The sequence below is a fragment of the Eutrigla gurnardus genome (assembly GCF_963514095.1).
Source record: "Eutrigla gurnardus genome assembly, chromosome: 11".
NCBI classification, from domain to species: domain Eukaryota; kingdom Metazoa; phylum Chordata; class Actinopteri; order Perciformes; family Triglidae; genus Eutrigla; species Eutrigla gurnardus.
In genome coordinates this window covers 8,041,126-8,062,576 of record NC_139925.1, presented here as the reverse complement: position 1 = coordinate 8,062,576, position 21,451 = coordinate 8,041,126, and the positions used below count along the sequence as shown (strand labels likewise).

At 39.2% G+C, this 21,451-nt stretch overlaps 1 protein-coding gene across 3 annotated transcripts in view; it reads left to right on the top strand.

Annotated features, from left to right (window-relative positions):
- Positions 1-21,451, top strand: part of LOC311020845 (uncharacterized protein) — a 96,310-nt gene that overhangs the window by 2,851 nt on the left and 72,008 nt on the right. For all 3 annotated transcript variants that reach the window (XM_084021070.1, XM_084021069.1, XM_084021071.1), the window contains exons 3-11: positions 552-626; positions 715-814; positions 6,156-6,279; positions 6,376-6,651; positions 7,162-7,242; positions 7,716-7,835; positions 8,783-8,845; positions 14,388-14,432; positions 17,896-17,940. In XM_084021070.1, the coding sequence (XP_083877196.1) occupies positions 552-626; positions 715-814; positions 6,156-6,279; positions 6,376-6,651; positions 7,162-7,242; positions 7,716-7,835; positions 8,783-8,845; positions 14,388-14,432; positions 17,896-17,940 (929 nt within the window). The remainder of the gene's footprint in view (positions 1-551; positions 627-714; positions 815-6,155; positions 6,280-6,375; positions 6,652-7,161; positions 7,243-7,715; positions 7,836-8,782; positions 8,846-14,387; positions 14,433-17,895; positions 17,941-21,451) is intronic.

Genomic DNA, 21,451 nt, shown 5'->3' with positions numbered 1-21,451 from the left:
GGAGTGCCATTTTTTAAAAGCAGTTCCTTCCTCTTAAATGTCCTGGTATCAACGTACAGCAGACACACATTACTGTATCTATAAAACAAATGATGTCTTATTAATGCTGTGCTAAAGAACTGACAGATATACTGTACACACATGTCAGATAGATTTATGTATAACTCCTTTGCCATTAAACAGATTTTGTATTGCCTTTATCAAAAATGCATAAAAGGCTGAGTGTGACAGCTTGAAGCACAACTTTAGACTTGTACAAATGTCATCAATCAGTATTCATAAAGTCAACCTCCGTTTCATTTTCGGTACAGCAGATCTAGGCTTTCCTCTAAATTACATCCCCGAGTCTTGTCTCGGTTAGTTATTTTAGTTTAAACGAAAGGTTTAAAGATTAAAAACTGTGAGGACTCTGAGGTCGATTCCTGCTTCTAAAAAGCAGTGTGGAAATGAATTCATGATTCATTTGAAAGCCTTTCTCTGTGATAATACTTGTCAAAACTGGTTGAAAATATAAATGAACACCTGTACCCGGCTGGTGGCTTTCCCTCCAGATGGCTCGTGTCCTACTCTGAGTGTAGAAGACCACAGGTTTTCTGATGTCTTAGATCGCCCCCTGGAAATCACAGGTATGTTCTGAGTCAACACAATTGCTTTGTCAATATGTCAGCATGGCCTTGTTTGATGTCTAGTGACACGTTGTTAACCTGTTCACAGGATTCGATCTCACAGAAAAGTTTCTCCACCGAAAGGGAACGATCACAGAAGACCTGCCGTCATTTCGTTTAGGAAGCAGTCCACTCATTAAGCCAACAAAGTGAGTAGCATCCCCGTGTGTGTGTGTGTGTGTGTTTATTTTTTTGCATCTATGGGTTCAGATGTGCTCTGGTTCCTTATAACATTGAGGATGACTCAGACAGATGGCCTCCGTGTCAGCCATGAACCAGTAAATAATCTCCCGCAGTAAATGCTGCTTCTACCCCTGTCATGCTCTTGCTATGGAGCAGTAGCATGTTGAAAGCACGCTATGAGATGCAGTCACTCAGACACTTCAGTCTTCTTATTATTTCTCTTTTGCTCACTCATTTACAGGTTCTGAGTTGTTTCTTATAAGACCACATGATAGTGTAAAACATGCTAAAATTCTATTTTTTTTTTTTTATTATAGACCATAATGAGGGTTTAAGCTTGCTTTCCTTCAGATCCCAAATCAGAAACAGTGTAGCCATAAGTGCTTTTTATGAATGGGCTGACTTGAGGCAAGCCATACTGTATATCCTGCTTGGAGCAGTGGCTCCATTTGCCTTGGCTAATAAGGGCAAGCTGTGAGGTGAACTGTTAGACAGGGAATAATTTCAACAGAATTAATATATACTGCGTTTATTCTAGAAATCTCCCAAGGGCAAAAAAAGGGGGACATAAAGGAATTAAAAAAAAAAAAGACGGAGCATGTATTATAAGACAGGAATATTAAAATAACTACATAAATGACACACGGCGGTGCCATTTACCGAAGACCTTTATTCCCTTGGTGAACTGGTAGGACCTCTCTGTGACTCTCCCTTGATGCTAATATGATAATATAGTGGGGATTTTAATTTCATATAATATTTAAGGGCCCTAAAAGCACTTTTATATTCAGTAACATCCGTTTTATATCAATATATACCAGTGGCACATATGGACCTGTAAGGTTTGCCGAACTTGCCTCTAAAGTGATGCTTTGCATTTCAAAAAATGTATTTTGAGATGTTCATTGTTATGTGTCCCAAAGTCGTAGCAGTGAAATAGAACACCGTGTCATTCTTCCGGGAGGGGAGGATATTTTTAGCATTTTTACACGACATGCAACTGTAAACATTTACTGCCACTATCCTTCTGGCTAGGTGAAAGAATCATAGAGCCAGGTGATTTGTGATCTGCTCCCCCGTTCGGTCACCCAGCCGAAAATACATTTACCTCAGCCCTTCCCTCAGTCTGGGCCCATATTGCAAGAAGATGCTGGTTCTCAATGACACTGCTGACAGTGTCATTGGTTATAGTGGCGAGACTGCGATCCCTCTCATATCCAATTATCTAAGTACTTTGACAGGTGATACTGCATGTCAGCTGAGGAAAGGAAAGCGAGGGCAATTGCACGAAGCAGGAGGCCCCTCTGCCCCTGCCCCTGCCACAGCCACTAAAACATTGCTCGCTCTACTCGCGGGATATGCAGCAGAAGATGCGCGACTCTAGATCTGGCTTAATTTTCTGCCAACTCCTTGGCCCAGTACACATTATGGTGCATAGATCAGAGCTGACACACTCGAGACATATTTGTGTGAGGTGAGAAATTGCCCTACAAAATGCAACATGTATTCAAATCGTGGTCACACGGTGTTAAAGCACAGTGCTGCAGCTCCTTGCAGTCTTTAGAATATTGTGCTTTTCTTTCTTTAACTGTCCAGTAAAAGAAGATCAATGCGTGATTTCCTCTTTATTGTCAATAAGGTAGTAAGCAGCCTCCTTAGTCTACAGTTTTACAGTATAGTCCTTGTTTTGCAAAAAAAAAAAAAAAAACGTATAGACACATGTCTGGATTTAGCTTTGTTTGTGCTTTTTGTCAGTTAAACAATTAACATTCTGCCTGTTTGTTCTGGTCTGGTCTTAAAGATTAAGACAAATTCAATTGTCACTATGAAGCTCAACACAAAACCACATAATTCAGTTTCTTAATCATTTTCTCTTTAACATAATAGTCATTGCTCATTTTGAAATGGGAATTGAATGAACACTTCCTTTGACTGTGACCACATTTTCTCATAATGAGATTTGTGTGACTGCAATGCTAATTATCATCAAAGCAACTAGTTACGAGTGAAATGTAAGTTAGTTAGTAGTAAGCCGTTTCCATATAATATGTAGATGCTGAAGATACCATTACAAGTAGCGTGAAATGAAGTCTATCAATCACCAGTGCTTGTGTTTGTTTATCAATCTGTGGCTTCAGTGGTTTGTGACTGTCGTGTCAGCTAATTAATCGTATGGGTTCCCTGCAATCAATACTGTATAGCTGACTCATTCTTTTTTCAAGTCATAAGCATCTAAATTATGTCTGGAAAATACAGTCTGTATTTTTTCAATTTCTGTTGAGAAATACATTTTGTAACCGTAAGTGTTGCCATCAGTGGCCTTTTAGCCTGCAGCCTCACACATGTTAGCAGCTTGAAGTGCTTTTACTTACCTCTATTTACTGTCAAATCCTCATCCAGGGACTGTCATTTGTGTCACAAGGATGTGTCGAAGCCAGGCAGCAATGAAAATGACTATAATAGAATACAAGACAGCAACAGTTTAGTGTTTTGTTATTATGGGCCTCGCGGGAAGGTCTGAGGGCATCTGATGGGTGGATGGAGAATGGCAGGCCTGGGAAGTAATGCCTGGGAGAAGAAAGAAGTTAATCGAGCAAAATAAAAACAACTACGTGGTCCGCGGTCACAACTTGTTTGGTAGTCATAGCAGCAGTTTTGTTATGACAGAGATTTTTTCTACCATTGTTAAACAATTCCGTGTTGATTGGAGGTAACTAATGACTCTGAATACATTTAGCGACATGTAGTCATTGTGGCAGATTACACATCTGTTATTAGTGGCTTGTTGCAATTGTGGTGTTATCTCTCCATTATTTACACTAGAATGATGACAACATGGCAGTCTCACACATCTCAGCTACACACATGCACACTCAGTTTTCAGTCAGTTGTAGAATGTCTCTTCCCTGGATAAGATATCCTTCTTCCAGATCACAGGCGTGCATTCATTTTGGCTTGAACAGGGACTGTCTTCTATCATGCTGGCAAGCATAGCACGTCCATATTTAAACAGAAAAGTGGAGTAATGCTGAGAGGAAGTCATAGTCCTTGCATGCACGGTGCATTTAGTGTATAAACCGTCATGGTTAAGCCCAACTGTTGGAGGATTGAGTGTCAGCGATAGCGATGTGAGCCAACTAGGCTAACATTTGAGGTTTGATTGTTTCAGCAACAGCAATCTGATTCCTCGGACTCATTTAAAGAATCCTCCTGGATAGGATCACTTACAAGCCAGGACACTGAAGACGCTTCCGGGAGATTCTTTAGCAGGCCGGTAGTGTTGCTGTGACATTCTGTCAAACCATTGTCCATGATTATACAAGGCGTAGTGCCAGCCGAGCAATATAGGCATTGTCAAAGACATTTTCCAAGTGGGGTGATAGTTTCCAGAAAGCTCTTTATAAAAAAGGAATTAGTTGTGATTATAACTCTTGCGGAAACGCTGTGAATTTTAGTTAATTCTCCGGATTATTTCCATGGATGTGCACTATTTTTACAATATACAGTACTCATGCACAAGTAACTCTTGCCAAAAAGATACATCACCCTTTTTCCGTTCTTCCTTTGTGCTGTGGCTGTTTCAGTTATTTGGCTTGGAAATAAGCCAGGCTACTTTTTATTGTAGAATCATAGTAATTCAATGTAATTAAAGATTTAAAAAAAAAGAAAAGAAAAGAAGGTGCCAGTACTGAATTAGTTATAGATAAGTGGATCTTTTCAGAGACAGGGTTGGTCAAAGAAAAGCTATATTGTCATGTTTTAGCATTGTAGCATGAGAGCAGAGAAGATTTATGCAGATCCTTTACATTCACTCATTATCACTTACTTAGACATGCAGAGTAGCGTTTTTCCAAACAGTGTTACAACCAGCCTACAGCTCCAGGTTTAGCCATTTAGCCAAGATGGCAGTCAACACGAGGTCAAGAACTTTAACCCTCTGGGTCCACAGAGATCAAGTGTGCCGCTTTGTAGACAGACTTTGTTATGAAATAAGAGCAGACTTCATTAGGGTCTTAAAGAAGCTAGTGTGATCCAACAGAAAACAGCCATGTATTTTGCATAGTATCTAAACCTACCTTAAATGTATTATTTTCCCTAAGTTTCAGAGCGGTGCAAAGGCTCTTGGAGTTCTCTTTTACACTTTTCTTTTATGCGGCTCCGTGCCTCTATTAATAATGTGTAACACATTTTTACAAGTAGTTGACTGTACATGCAGCATGGAAATATTCTGTCTTGAATTTATTTTATAAATCCTCATTTATAAATTACCCTGCCACTTTTCATATTGATTTGTAGCTGAAGTAGTCCTTTAGCCCTTGGGCAACAAATAACCTTCCCAGCTCTTGGCCTCTCAAAGAGGCATTTTTCGGGAGCTTTAACTTCGTGTATTTATCATTTTAGTCATGTACCATTTACACCGAAATCTCAAAGAATTCAAGGGACACAATAGAAGAGGGTATGAAGCTCTGAGAGAATAGGAGATGATATATTGGAGTGAAAACTAATTTCCAACCTGTCTAAAGAAACTCTCTCTCCCTCCCCCAGGCTGTGCTCTGCCTCCTCAATGACCTTATCATTGCATTATTATTATTTTTGCTGATCTTGATTTATTATGTTTATGCTCTTCCACTTTTGACTGTTAATCTGAGTTTGCTAGGGTTAGAACATTTTGAAGGGTAAAATGTTTTTTTTTATATTTATGCAATGTTTAAAATTAGGAAGGGTGCGGGTTGAGAGATGACTTACAGAATATATTCATTTGAGAGCGCGTGTGTTTTGAAATATAATGTTTTTTACTATAAACTCCTTATTTTCTCTGCCTAGTTTGCTTCAGCTTGAATACATTTTCAGATGTGAACACAGAATTGTTATTTGACTTTACAGAGCAGCTGAGGTCATACACATAAACCAACAGCATTGCGCTGGCATCTATAACCCTAGAACTGTAGCACATGCTCTCTTAGTGATGTAAAAGATTGGCATCTGAGAGTTTGGATCAATTTTCATGTTTTCATTATCTGAAAGACAGGGAAGCCAGTATATAATTCATCAAGCTAAATGGAATCATGTTTGTCAGGTTTATTTATGTGCATGACTCCGCTGCAGGAGGATATTGAAATGTTTTATTGATCATAAAAGTTGATTGGCTGGTTTATTGTTCGGCCACTGAACGCTTTAAAAGAGTTAACATTCAATATTGAGAAATTACACTTGACACTGTCAGCTTTCATTTAAAAAAAATGTTTCAAATTGTATATTTTATATGTATATACAGTGAATCTGACTGTGGTATATGATGTTTTTTAGAGAAATATTTCCAGATCGGCTTTCAAGTGAATACTCGCTTGTCACCATCTTCCGTGTAAGACGAACTACAAAAAAAGACCGCTGGTATCTTTGGCAGATATTTGACCAGTCGGGAGGCAGTCAGGTGGGCTCCACTGCATGCTTTAACATCACATATCACTTTAAGTATCTACAAAAATGCCAGAATATCCTCCTGGATGTTTGTTTTATTTCTCCTCAGGTATCTGTTGTGGTTGATGGAGGCAAGAAGGTGGTGGAGTTTTCTTTCCAGGGCCAGCTAAAGAACCCTCTACGCTACACGTTTAAGTCCCGTGACCTCCATGCCCTTTTTGATCGCCAGTGGCACAAGCTGAGCATTTCTGTACAGAGCAACATCGTCTCCATTTACATGGACTGCAAGCTAATAGAAAGGAGGTTGACTGACGAGAAGGACAGCATTGACCCCAGTGGGCGCACACTCATCACTACACGGGTGGAGGATGGACGGCCTGTAGATGTATGTTCCACGCAAACTTTGTGAAAAACATTTTTTTTTTTTTTTTGGCTTTAGCAAACACACAAACACTGTAGACACTTTAGGATTGACCAGTTTTAAGGCTGTAGTTGTATTACCTATCTCCAGCAAATAGTGTACTATCTTAACATTTTGAAATTCAACAGTGCGTTCATAATATATTTAAAACATGCCCCAGGGACTTCTTTTTTAATCTCTGTAAATCCTCTATTGTGTCATATGTGTTACACTCATTCTCAGAGGTGAAATTGCATTCAGTCAGTTATGCTGAGTAGACCGTGGCTTAAGTTGAATTAACAGCTGACTTTTTTAGTCCATGTGATAGATTTGTCAAGATGTGAGTCACCACATCTGAAACAGTAGGAGGGTTCAAGTTCTGGGTTACACAAACAAATTGTCTTAAACAGTTAAGAGCTGACTTTTGTCAGTAAAGAGTGGTGCGTGGAGTGATGACACTGTGACGGTCCCTTTAATGAAAGCTTTTTTCAACAGATTGAAGTGAAACAATTTCTAATCTACTGTGACCCTTATATGGCCGAAATGGAAAATTGCTGTGAGCTACTGGAGCCAAAGGTAAAACGCTCTGATTTTTCATCATTGTACAATAAATACATATGAAATATATGTATGAACTCACTGCTAAAACATGAAAGTGGAGCAAGTTTTTGGTCATGTCTATGAAGGGAGGCGTCCCCCCCCCCCGATTGTAACTTAATAACAGAGATATTCCATCAGCATAGAATCAATAGAAGCTAATGGTACAGTGATGCCAAATGGAGAGGTGACCTTTGACCCTTTTCCATGACATGCCCAATAAGCATGCTGTCATGTCAGTGTAAAATTACTCCAAGGGAATTGCTGCAACCTTCAGAAGGACTTATCACTGCTTAGTACTTTCTAAGTTTCACTACACAGTAAGCTTTTTCTCTTTGTTATTTGCAGCGTGAGGTAAATATGTGCAGGTTATCTTGGGTCAAGTATTATGCTGCATTATAGTGGATTTTGGAAGAAGGTGTCTTAATGGTGAACTTTGTGTATTGATCCAGTGTGAAGCCAAGAAGACCTTTAATGGGACTTCCCCTCCCCTGGTTACAGCCCAGCTCCCCCAGATGCTGTCTCAGCCAGCCTCAGAGTCAATTGACAGATGTCACTGTCCAGCTGAAAAGGTACAATCAATTCCACCCAACAAAGGCCTCTAATTGAGTGAGTGCAATATCTATTGGAACTGAACCACTAGTTCTTTACACTGAGCCTCTATAGGCATTAAACAGCCAGTTCCAAAGACATTCATACCAAAAAAATAGACGGTAAAGCCATAATGTATCAGTACACAACGGTATATTTCCACCAAACTGTTCAAGCATGGTAAATCTGCACCTTGCTATAATTTTGTGTAAATGGAAAAGGATTCTTTCAACTGCCAATATTAGTGTTAGATTAAAATGTAAATTGAGACCTGAAAGCGTCCAAGCTTGTATTCGGTTCCACACACAGATTTTTGATTTTAAAATTTTTGCCTGTAATTTACAATCAACTTTTCATAGACTGACAGTCAAATCAACTTTTTGCGGCCCTAGATTAGAAAACTATTTTGCTGCAATACAGAAATGTATTTTCAATAATAGAATGACCTCAAATAGTCAAGTAACACTTTAGCTTTGCTTTTCTGATATGTCATTATTTTTCTTGTTCCAACAACTGTTTCTCATTAAAAAATGATTAGAGAAATTGCTTTTTTGTATATATGTATTTGTTTTGCTTCTCTGTTTGATTTACTTGAACTGTTTGAACTGTAAAGTGACTTTGAGTACAATAAAAAGCGGTCTATAAATGAAATGTATAATTATTATATAGACTACAGTAACATGGCTTCATTTAACATCACTTACTGAACCAATAACAAACATAGTCCTTAGTATATTACTGTATATGCATCCTCCATAGAACACCATTCCTCTAATAACAGCTTCCACTCTGTAACCATGTGCTTTATGTAAAGGTTCAAAGTATGTGGTGTCTCATACCAAATGTAACACCATGCAATTGCATGTGTGATAAAGAGAGATCAAATAACAATAGCCACATGTTCTCTTTTAATCCTGTGTATGCATAGGGAGACGCTGGTCTTCCAGGTGGAGTTGGACTGACAGGGCAAAAAGGGGATCAAGGAGACAAGGTATGGACAATATTTTTATGGTGGTGATGTGTGCAATTATTTGTTCTTTGTATTCATCTTAATGGAAACGGGCAGAGTTTAAGTGAATGTTAGAGATGCAATATTTTCACTACATTCTAGACTTAAGTAGGTGGACAGCATCATGTTCAACAAGCCAGTGTAAGTCATGCATAATTCAGAAACATTCATTCAATCACAGAGAGCTTATCACTGGGCTAGCATGCTTTGTCCCGTCTTGTAAATATCCTCTCAATTGCCGCTCTGGGTTTTCTCTGTGGCCAGCACCATTAGTTTTCCAGGACAGTTGCGAGGTCTTAATGTGAAGAAGAATAAGAACAAATCCCTTATTTATACAATTCATTGTCAGAGGCAGAGGAACACACCTCTCTCCCTCTTTATCTCTGTCTTCCTCAATAAGCAAATGTACTGTCTGACAAAGGTTCAGCCATCCTTCAGAGGACCACCTTGCAATTACCTTCACGATGTGAAATTTCTCACAAAATCTCACAAAAGTGTGTCACACTTTTGTCCAATCACTAGAAAAAATAGTATCCTTACAATAATATACAGGTGCAATTGTAAATGGCAAATGCCAATCATTGAAAATTGTGGGTGTTCTGTTGGTTGGAGGGGCAGGAGGACACATAGATGAACCACCTAATACAGAGACAAAAACGTGGTATTTTTCCCTGAGAAATCACTTCGTTTGGAGTATGAAATCCCCCACTTTTCGCTGTGGAAGGTTGTTGTGCAAGGTTTAAAAAAGGACCAAGGGAGAATGCATTCGGCTATGCTTGGAATTCATAGGGATGAACAGGTGGTGGTACTGTATGGCTGATAAGACCAGATGGCTTCTAGGGTCAGTTCCCTAATTACCATGATGCGTCTGCGGGATTAAGATATGCAGGATGACTTTTGTTTCTGGAAAACCATTCATTCCTGGAAGGGACAAAAGGAACATATATATTAGCGTAAAATGATTATACCTGTAGAGCTCAGCACAGGGATTTGGAATCGGGGTACTTTTTAAATTGTTTTTGTTCTGTCTATAGTGAATCCTTCTTACTGTTAAAGTGCCATTGTGTTTAAAGCTGTTAAGCCTATAAACACACACCTACCAGTTGTCTGGATGCTTGAGATTGGGATGACATTTTAGGTTATTGTTGTGTCTTCACTAGTGTAAAATTAATCAGTAATGTGTGAGATATCTTGATCATTGAGGAATTAATTCATGTTTTGCATACGGTGTAGTGTCAGTGAAAAATCAAGATTAATGAGCATCATCATCATCATCATCATTTTGTTCCTAGAGATACAGATGTTTGAACACTTGTAGCTTTAAAGCTTTATCGTTATTGTTTCTAGTTAGTTATTTGTAGTTAGTTTGTTTTTGGTCATTCTTTATCATTTTTTATGGTTCAAGTAGATGACAAGTCTGTTAAGGAGTCATAGATCTTTGAATATTAAACATGCCATGAGGGACTCTTTTCTTAAATTTTCCTTTCAGGGATATATAATTATATTTTCAATATTGTATTTTTTGTGTATTTTAACAGATGAAAGTAATCAAATTTGTAAATGTGTTATGATTGGCCTCTAATGACTCATAATGAATCGAGCAGGGATCAGCTCTCAAGCTGTAATGTGTCTGTGTATGTGCACTTTGAGTGTGTCGGCTGGTGATTAATTACTTGCTGCTAAGTGAAATTACTATTAAGTTTACATTTCACCAAAGGCAGCAAATGCTATCTTGCAAAAAGTGATATATTGCAAACAGTGAGTTAGTTTGTCGACCAAAGCCTGAGAGCACATCCTAAGTACACACGCACGGTGTTACAACACTCAACAGTGATTTAAATATGATTTTCAGGAGGCCATTCCATTTTTTGCCCCCGTTATTACTGCAGGCCGTGCCTGGCGCTGCGAGTCAGCGGCTCACACTGTTAACACCTGAAATCTAATTTCTAGTCTCAGTAAAAAATCAATACTTGGCACCATTTGAATGCTTACTGAACAACAAAATTCATAACAAATCCCATTACAGGCTTGAACACTAAATCAATGAAGTTAAGGGAAATCTTGATCGGGGGTTGACATTCAACACTAATTAGCAGTCAGTTGATAACACCTCATCTCTGTTATTAGCCAGAAAAAAAACCCATCCATTTTCATATTTTATTTATTTTTATTATAATACTAGACCTATTCTTCTTCTTTGGATTATATTGCTGGTACACAACCCACACAGGTCTTCATTTTTAATTAGCTACACTATATGTACACCAATTAACACCAATTTTAGCAATGCCATCAATCTACACCTAGATGTTGCTACTACTGGCAAGCATTTGATGGAATTTTTTGAATTGTTTACATAAATAGAGCATATAGAGTGGAAACTATATTGATCACTGTTACAGTTATATGAATACAATCTTGGGACAGAATAATTGCTATGCAAATACTGCTTAATAATTAATTCTTAATAATAATTTGCTCATGATAATCAAGTCCTCTTATAATGTTCATTTAGGGTCTTTTCAAACATGACATGTGGAAAATTAAAGTAAAAGTAGTTCTATTTTTTTTACTTGACTATTATGATACTTGGAAGTTTACTTGAGCTTATGGCAAAAACAAGGCGCTTTAGCAGTTAAACATGGTGGTCCTCAGGCCACCTTGTGTTGTTTACTCAAACAACGACAAACAGTCATGGCTGCTAGTGATGGAGACGAATGTGCAACGAGGGAAGCACATGTGGTTGAAGCCACTTGTGAGACAGCTGAAACCACAATTGACACGGCTATACTGTTTTTTGAAACACTTTACATTAACGTAATACATATAAACATTTCAATTAGATGGCAGCTTGAGAAATAAAGCAAAGGAAAGACATGATCACCATAAGAGGATTATTGTTTATTGTGATATTTCTGTATTTACTGCACTTGACATAAACAAGTTATACAAACATACACTAACCTTAAATGAGGTTGTCACATCAAAGAGTAATTTGCTGAATCGGACGTAAAAAATAAACAATTATTTTTTTACATTATTTTTTTGTAAAGACCAAGTGTGTATGGTGTCTTGAGAGGTTTCTCATTTTCTTCCTTCCAACCTCCTTTTCTTGTTAATCCCCACGTTCAGCTCCTTGTACTCGCATAGCGTAATATATTGTTGCCTTCAGCATTCTCAGCGTGGAAAACATGTAATCTATAGTCTTGATTTAATAAATCTCGGGCGGGGAGACATGTTTAAATGATGAGTAAAATCAATACATGTACAGGCAGAGCAGCAGAGTGCCACTCCGGAAATTAGTACAGTGACTGTGGTGCTTTGAGGTTATTAATTTTACTATTAAGAGATCAAATGAGCCACAGTTGCTGTGTTTGATAGACTTGGGGTGCATTAGCTTTGGTGACACACTTCATTTTACCATTAAGTAACTAGAAATCAGTCACCTTGTTTTAGGTCTATATGTGTTTGATTTAATGATGTAAGCAAAGCTGCATATGATATGATGGCGAAACAGAATAAAAGCAAACATTTTACCGAAGTAAGGAACTGCAGCACATACTTGAAGACAACAAAATGTCATTAATTATCAAGTGCAATGCTTCTCATGTCTTCTGGTATGATCATATGCCACCACAACTGAGAGAAAAACTGTAGTTTATTTCCAGCCATTAGTGCTGTATATCAGAAAAGTCATGCTTTGACAAAATCACGTTTAGTAATTGCTTTTCTCTTATTTCCAATGACCTTGTTGCACATTAATCTGTGTGGTAAATGATGGTAGCAGTGGAACTCCGTTAAGTATATTTCATTTATATTGGTCCCCTAACTTTGAAGGGAGTCCCAGTGACTGTAAAACGGTGCTCGACCCTTTTAGATTTATATTCTTATACATTGAAAGCGGGTTACAAAGTCATAGCAAATACTGTTAATAAGGTAAGCTCATGAGAATTTCAATTACCAACATGAGAATCCCACGCTGTTTAAGATTAAAAAGTAGTCCGAGTATACTTATTAACAATTTAGCCAGACTTGTAGAGATTAATCAAAGACATTTGGGATTTTTAGAGCATTTAAAAACACCCATAATGAGAAGTGCAGGCCAATCATAGTGACCTTCACAGAGGTTTTCTTAGGAAAGTGTGTGGGGATTACTTTGGCTGTGTTACTCCAACAGAAAGTACTATCCTGCATTACAGTCAAGAGTTTGATGGAGGATTCTAATGCACTGCAAAGGGATTAGACTGCTATGATTAATCCAGAATCCCTCAGGAAATTAAACAGATAAGGATTGGGTCATAAGAATGCAGCTTACTTGAAAGGAAATCCATTTTCTAAGGCCTGCACATAAACCCTGGTATTACTAGATTTACAGCTCCTGCATGTACATGCAAAAGAAAAAAAAAAACACAGGCATAATGGTGAAATTAAAACTCCTTCCCCTTTTACAATACCTTTAATTTGTTTTGCAATTCTCCTGCCCTCATGGCTTGTGTTTTCAATTAGTTCCTAATTCAATTTATACACATTGTACCTCCGAAGTGAGTAACTCGAGGAATACCATTCTAGACACTTTATTATTTCACTTACACTGAATTTCGATTAGCTGTCAAAACCTTCCATTTTTCCCATTATATTCATCAGTGTGAAAATGGTTCTTCACTTTTCTAACAAAGGGTTTTGTGTCAGTGGTTGAATAGAAAATTTAAATTGAAGAAATGGGAGCACTATGAAGTACGTACATTCCCATATGTATTTTATAGGAGGCTTATCTGTTCTTAATGAACCAGCATCTGCAACTGTGACTTTCTTTTGTCTCATAAATGAAACAATTATCTAGATGCGGAGTCCATTGTAAGTCAAGCATCTTACCACATGCCTATCTTCGGAATTAAGAGTATTTTTACAGATCAATTGCTAAATATTTAGGTAAAAGGTCTGGGCGTGTTTTCTAGAATAATGGGTTCATAACCCCTGGTAAAAAGATTGCATCTCAGTTATTAGGTTTTGCTGCATTTTCTTGTTCTTCCTAAACAAGCCTATTGATTCCTTGTAATGAAGATGTGACCATGAATGGGCATCACATCTAATTAGATTCTTAGCTTGCAGCAAGTTCAGTGTGAGCTTAATTTGTAGAATAACTATCTACCTCCATCTTCTCTCTCTAAACAATGTTGTGGATAATCTCTTTCCTTTTCTCTCCCATTCTGTCTTGTTCTTATACCCCTAATATAATCAGGTTTTTTTTATATGTTCTTGGCCTGTCCTTTCCTTTATACATTTAAATAAATTGCAATTGTTACAGATAATACAATGAACCCTAACAAGGCTCAGATTTGTGCTTTCCAGTTGTTGGGAAATAGTATCCTGGTCTGCAGCTGCTGAGCCACTATGTCAGCAATAACTTGTCGAACAGCTGTAGGAGCAAGATCGCTGCTGAAATGACAAGCCGTCATAAAGCTATTCACTAATGTGTGAACGAGAGACCTTTCACTAACTGTCCTGTGTGTTGTTTCTGTCACAGGGGGACAGGGGGGAGGCTGGGCTTTCTGGAAACCCAGGGCATAAGGTAGGCTACTCACTGATGAAACAACTCACAAACCTTAGCATCGAACTTCCATGGTGTTGCTTTGCCATAAAGGCTGTGATTTAAGTTGTGATTGACACAAGCTCAGCTGGGAGCTTCAGGGGTTTGTTCGTTTTGTTTTTTTCCTTTAATAAGTTTTGCATTAGTTTCAAATCGATTTTTTGTTTTTACTCCATGGTTTTTAGACGCAGTCGATAGCAGGTGCCACGTTTTGTTCAGTGATTTATGGAATCCGTCAATGCCCATCATCTGAGATGATTTTCTAACACGAGTGGATTGAGTCACTGCCTTGCCTTTGTGCTGACCCTGGCACAGCAACACAGTAAACAAAAGCAATCTCAAAATCACATTAAAGCAGCAAGTGGGTCCCTGGTTGGCGCAGGGTGAATGGTGCTGTTACAGAGACGCAAGTTCAGTCCCAAGCAGCGCTGGCATTTTGTCTTGGCCAGGGGCCCCATTGGCCACAGTTGGCAGTGTCCCTGGGTGTGAAGCCAGTAAGGGATTGTGTCCTTGTCGCTGTTGCAGCAACTTCTACAAGTGGGTCGAGCTGTAGAGGGGGCTGTGTGTGAACCTCAGTGTCTCAGTAACGCCCTCGCGGTGAAGCGCTTCACTGTTGGGTAAAAAACACAAATGGCTTGCATAACTTGATGCCTATTTGAGGTGACTGTCGACATCCTCCCGCAGCCAGTAGTGGGGGTCAGGAGTGGCAGACATTGCTGTGGAGTCGGACATTTAAATTTGTAGAGAAGCTTTAAGACCGTTTAAGTGCTTGTTTTGTAATTGGATGTTATTGTTTCAATCCTGAAGAGCTGAGAAAATGGCCAGATTTCACATGCTCTAAGTACAGATACGTTTTGTACTGCAATCACTATTTTGTTGATTGCTTCTGGCGTTGGATGATATTGCCTTTTGTAAGATTGTAGACTATCAAAATCCTAGCATCCTAGATGTCTGTGTTTATCCCCTTCAGTGAGGGAGGGCAGGTCTAGTCACCAGGAAGCACCGCTTTATGTAATGCCAGTAGGTTGCTGTTGTTTCCAAGTCTTCAAGTGAGAATGTCCTGTAGTACTTTCATGTATTGGAAAGAGAGGCTATGGGATTGTATTCTCAGAGAAATGAAGAAAATCCACCCATTCGATATGTCATGGTTTTCAACTGATCAATTGTACTGCAGATGATTATAGTAGCAGTTTACGCATCAGCAGGAAATAGGATCATTCCTGGATGTGGAAGATAGTTTAATCCTGGACTTATATCCATAGAAGATGATAAGCTGACCATGGGGGACATCTACAGATGAACCTTGATACACGGACTATGGAATAACACTTAATGGCTATCTCCGCTTTCTGAAATGAGGTTTAGGAGATGGCTAAAGCTGTTACGCTACACAACAGTGCACAAGCAACGTCTACATTAGGAGCAGCAACAGTGGGATTGATATTGATGCTAATGCACCATGCTTTGTAGTATTTTACACCTCAAGTCAACTTCTGATCTATAAAGCTTTTTCTGGCTCCTTCGTATCGCTCTCTCTCTCTCTTCTGGTTTAAGAGGTGCCCTAAGACACACACATATCTGGGCGCTCTTTTGTTAGCCACATTGTGAGAACAACAATTTCATGCAGCTGTCGATATAAAGGTAATGATATGGTTGCCCTTGGACTTTGGACTTTGCAGTTTGCTTGAGCTTCACGGGCCAGCTGAGGTCATGAAACTGTATAGGTTTCACTCTAATAACAGAGCCAACAAGTTCCCAAACATCTCACATATTTCTGGCAGAGTGCGTGGAAAAGTATGGGCTGGGTGGCTGAAGAAGAATCGGTGATCAGGAAGAGATTTGTGAAAAATGAGTCTCTAAGATGTTATATTTGTGGAAATAAGCTTCTAACAGCTTATTCCCAGACAGCATACAGTATAATCTTATGCTTGCTGTAGTCCTTACTGGAGCTGAAATGATGCTGGGAGCTCTCTTACGAACTATATTGCTTGGAATTTAGTATCTGATTCCCAAATGTGTTTCTGTCAGTGTCACTGTGCTGCAAGCGTGTGGTTCGCTGCTAAGCTCAGTTTGAAGGAGCTGCAAGTGAGTTTAAGAGTTGGTGATTTAACCTCATTGCACCAGTAAGAACATGCATTTAGAAATTTATTTTTTATGTCCTGCCACCGTGGGACATGGTGCATGTGGGAAACAATGTCACCCTGATTGTACTTTGTATTATGTAGATACATTCTTGAAACCAAAATAACTCAAGAAAAACTATTTGGCTTATGGAAGTGAAATCTGATCATCTATGAAACACTAAGAACACGCTTTTCACAATCGGCACGGTCTGATTCATTGTAAACTCATGCATTACTTGTGTCCCAATTCAGCGGCCGTATCCATCGGAGGACGCGGCCTTTGCGGTCTAAGTCGGCCGGGTCCTTTGACCGAACGGTCTCCAAAATGAGATGGTCTGGTCTACAGAGGATTTCCTGTTTGCGTCAGCAGCTGTTCCCGCCCCACCCTTTGCAGCTCCCGTCGCCTAGCAACCACCTGCGGTTGACAAGAACGAGCATAGAAGAGGTAACTAACGTTATATGGTTAAAGTGGAGCTAGAGATAGACATATTTTATTCTTTATATTTTATATTATGATGGAGGATATGCTTCACCGCCGGCGCCACTGGCGCATGATATATGTCAGGCTGAGAGGGTGTATTCTGCCGCATCTCCCGCTGCTCGTAGACTCCCACTGCTGATCCGCTCAAAGACGCCATGTTGTTTAAAATTTAATTTTCACCGGCGCGCAATGAATCTTGGGATAAGTTGGTCCTGAAAGGATCCATTAGTTGTATCTTCCGAATCCGCGAAAAGAAGACCGCATTTCTCGACTGCATTCGAAGGAGTCTTTGAAATGGGACAGTGTACGACGTATTCGGTCTACGAATGCAGCCTCCGAAGGATGCGGCCGCTGAATTGGGACACAGCTGTAGGGCTCATTGGATCAAAGCAAGTTTATCCAAAATTTACAAGGATGTCAACCCTGTCGACTTTGTAAGATATAACGGTCTCCTGCCAGTCATGTACACTCTTTGTTGTGTTGCCCATCCCTTGCTGGTTTCCAGAAAGACATCTTTAACGCACTCTCGGAAATAATTGGCACACAAATCGGATCCATTTCCTCTTTACACATTACAACTGACCAAAATTAAACAATGTAAATGCCTGTCATATTGTCGACAAGACGATTAATTTTGCTTCGATGGAAATCCTCTGTACATCACTCTCACACTCTTTGGATTAGAGCTGTTTTACATCGGAAGGAAGGTTGTGTTAAAGTGGTATTAACCGTGCCAATGTATTTAGGCCTTCTAGTATTAAAAATGGGGAAAGAAAGAATAAAGTATGAACTTTCCAAGGGTCATTTCCTTGCCTTTTAACTTTCAATCTTGTCATTGCAGGGGGGACTTGGATCAGATGGGCAAAAGGGAATCGATGGGGAGAAGGTAAGTACTTCTATCTCCAGCAGACATATATTCCATACATAGCACATCAGCCAGATCTAGTTTCGTCAGGGAATCAATTCTTATAGGTTCTTCATTTTCTGTGTGATGCCCTGGGGGTGGGAGCAAAGTGCAATTTTCTGTGTGGCTGTTTTCATGTGCCTGTCATATCTGAAGTGGATCTAAGTGTGTTTGAGCCTGCAGTGTCCTTCTGTACTGAAATTCATGTATATGTATGCTACCATAGGCTCGGCATACTAATGGCTTAAACTAATTTTTCAAATAATTGTAGCTCCGTCTATGTCATTTCAGGTTAAACTTTATTGCAGGCTCTTGAATCTGGCTGCAGTGATGAAACTAATGTATGTAGGCTGCAGTAATATGAACCACGACAAGATGAGTTAGAACATGATTTGTTTTTTTCCCTCTAACTAAATGCAAATGCATTAGAAATCAATTAATATTCTTCTTGGAGCTTAGTGAAGTTCTTTTTTAGCCATGAGCAAATTAGTGGATTCCTTCTGAAGTATTAGTTGAATCAGAGGATACTTTATGTTGTACAGCATTTGTTTGCCCACAATGACACACTCGGTAGATGGTAGCTGTGCAGATGGTCAGTTTAAAGTGGCTTAATAAAGGGACTTCTTTTCATCACCATCACCCCCTTGAGTAGTCAAACAGCTGCCACAGAAATCAGCCTCCCTGCAGGCTGTCACTCTGCCCTAACAGTAACTCTGAGAGAAAAAAAAAAAAAAAAAAAGGAAGCCATGGATGAGCATGAATATGTTGGGCTGAAAGAGTATTGTGCTACAGTGTTGCAGAAGTTCTTTAGCTGTTTAAAAACGATTTCGTACAAGTATGAAGCTAGCTCGTTAAAAGTGTTGAAATTGCCAGAAAACACACACTCTGGCTGTATTTAATTGATAAAAGACATAAGCAGAATAATGGAATAATGAGAATGCCGGTGTATGCGTTTTGTGTTTATGATAAAGCTGATGGTGATAGAAGGTTAGCCTCCTGTTACTATCCTGTCCATTAATCAGCTCTGACAGGATAGATTCTGTGTTGCTAGCTTTCCACCCATCGGTATTTTCCTCAAGTATCCTAACATAGTTACTGTAGAAAAAAGTAATTATGAGTGTGCAGTAATTCTGGAAGTAAACTCGATCCGCATGAAAGACTGGCTGTGTTTTAGTCATAATATAACAAAAAAATATAATGGAAGAATGCGAGCGTTCATGATTCCTCTGGTGTTTTTTTTTTTTTATTTCATTGATTGCTGGGGTTTCAGCAATCAAGAGGAAAGAATGACAGAGCTCGTGAGCAGCCCTTCTCTCTCTGCTCACTGATTCACCCTGGGCTCCAGTTGACTGGACAACAGCGGCACATAAACTGGAAACACAGCTGGAAGCTTGTTCACTGTGGAGGGACTGAGACTGTGTTGATGACCCTTTTCCAAGAAAAGCAGCTGCTCAAATCTTTGTCTAGATGTCACCAGTTGATGTTATTTGCTCATTTGCATATCAGTACATCGAGTGCAGCCCTTGTTTGGGGGGGGCAGGGTTCTACCATGTGGATGAACAAATCAGAATTGGCCACGTATTTGTACGAATATATTTGTTATCAAATATATTTAGGGTGGTCAGTGTTGTTAGTGTGCTCAGTGTGAAACCTTGTAGCCAGAAATTAGATTCTTACATCAATACTCAGTCAGCTTGTTTTTCATGTCTGTGCATCCCATATGGACGGTTTGGCTTTCCTACGGTCACGCTCACATGACCATAACCTCTAGGGATTTATTATACTGTGCCTCCTTGAGTGATTTGAATGGATGGTGTTTTTGCAAGTTGTAAAATACCACAGTAGGAAACTATTTGAAAATGAAATACTTTTTACTCACGTTTTTACAGATTTTTTTTGCTGAATGTGACAATGATGAGAACTCGGAGAGTGAACCAGAATCAGAAGTTGGGACCATAAAACAAAAATCAATGAGCTCTCCAATGGGATAACTACAAAGTAGGCTTGTATTCTCTGCTAGTTTGTCACCCTGAGCAACTTCTTTAACATACAATGAGTCTTGTGCTCCGCTGTTAATATAGAAATGTTGATTCTAACTGCTTTGAAGCAAAGAGATTAACCAGAAGTTGTCATTATAACTCTTAATGTTTTCAAGAAAACAATCCCAACACAAATTCCAGGCATTTATGCCAATTGATACATTTTCCTTGAATGCACCCTTCTGGAAATTAAGGAGTGGAATCCAAGGAAATCTAAGATTTAACACAGTCTCCCCTACCCATGAAATTGCAGCATAAATCAAGCTGTGATGGGATGTTCGGTATTAGTCTTTTCCACAGCTGTGCTGTTTTTCCGTGATTTATTTGATAGCTTGACCTAACCCTTGTGTTTGATTTAGATTAATTTGAAGGCAGGACACAGAAGAAAAGATATGTGGTAACCTAGCCCCATGTCTCACCAGGGAGCATAGAGCAGCGCAGGATTAATGGGTTAAAACAAGTTCCCCCAATGCCTCCGTAAATGAGCGGATGAGGTTGAGCTTGATCGACTAAGCGAGGCTGCCCCTTCTTAACCAGTTAATCACTGACAGTAATCAGTTCTCAGAGACTTTGCAGTAACTGGACTGCAGATGATCCGTTCTGCATAGATATCTCACTGAGCTTTTGTCTATTGCATGGTTCCTGTAGGACTGTAAAACTGTGAGAGCCTTATCAAACATTATAAGGTGGATCATGCGGTCATATATGCAATTAATGTGTGATGTAATTATACTGCTACAGATATTATGTCTGCCATTAAGTAGTGGTTGACTAATTTGATTTAGTTTCAGTTAATATTGTGAAACGGATCAGCTAGTGAATTGAATAGTGCTCTGTGTCTTTAAATCCTCCCATTGTAACATATAATTCAACTTTAACATCAGTAAATAGTGGTTGTAATGCTCCGTGTTTGGAAAGGGGATCACGCTGGGAGCCATAAAAAGATACTAAGCAGAAAATATGTGGGTTACTATCTCAAATTGTAAACAAGTTTAAAAAAAAAAAAGTCACACAAATACACTTGCTCCATGATTTAATTTAGCCTGTTTACTGTGATACTCTAATGTCCAGCCTGTCCCTTTCCTGCAATTTGCTCATATTCCATTTTTAAAGCTAGTAAGTTATTTCAGGCTTGAGTAGACACCTGAGAAGCCAGAATTCTATGTATGAGCATGTGATCCGGTATCGTTTTGCAGACACACGTCCTGCGGGACGGAAGGAGTACACACCATGTTATCTGGTGGGTAATCCAAGGTGCATTTGTGGATACGTGTTCAGTTGAAGAGTGAAGTGTTGTAGAAGAGTCAAGCAGCGCTGATAGAACACGATACCCTCGGCACTGGAGGATCTCTGACTGTGAACTCTGATATCCTCACACAATGGCCCTTTATTTAGGTTACCGTGGCCAACTGTATTCATTCATAGAGCGCAGTAGACATGCTAATAAGCTATGT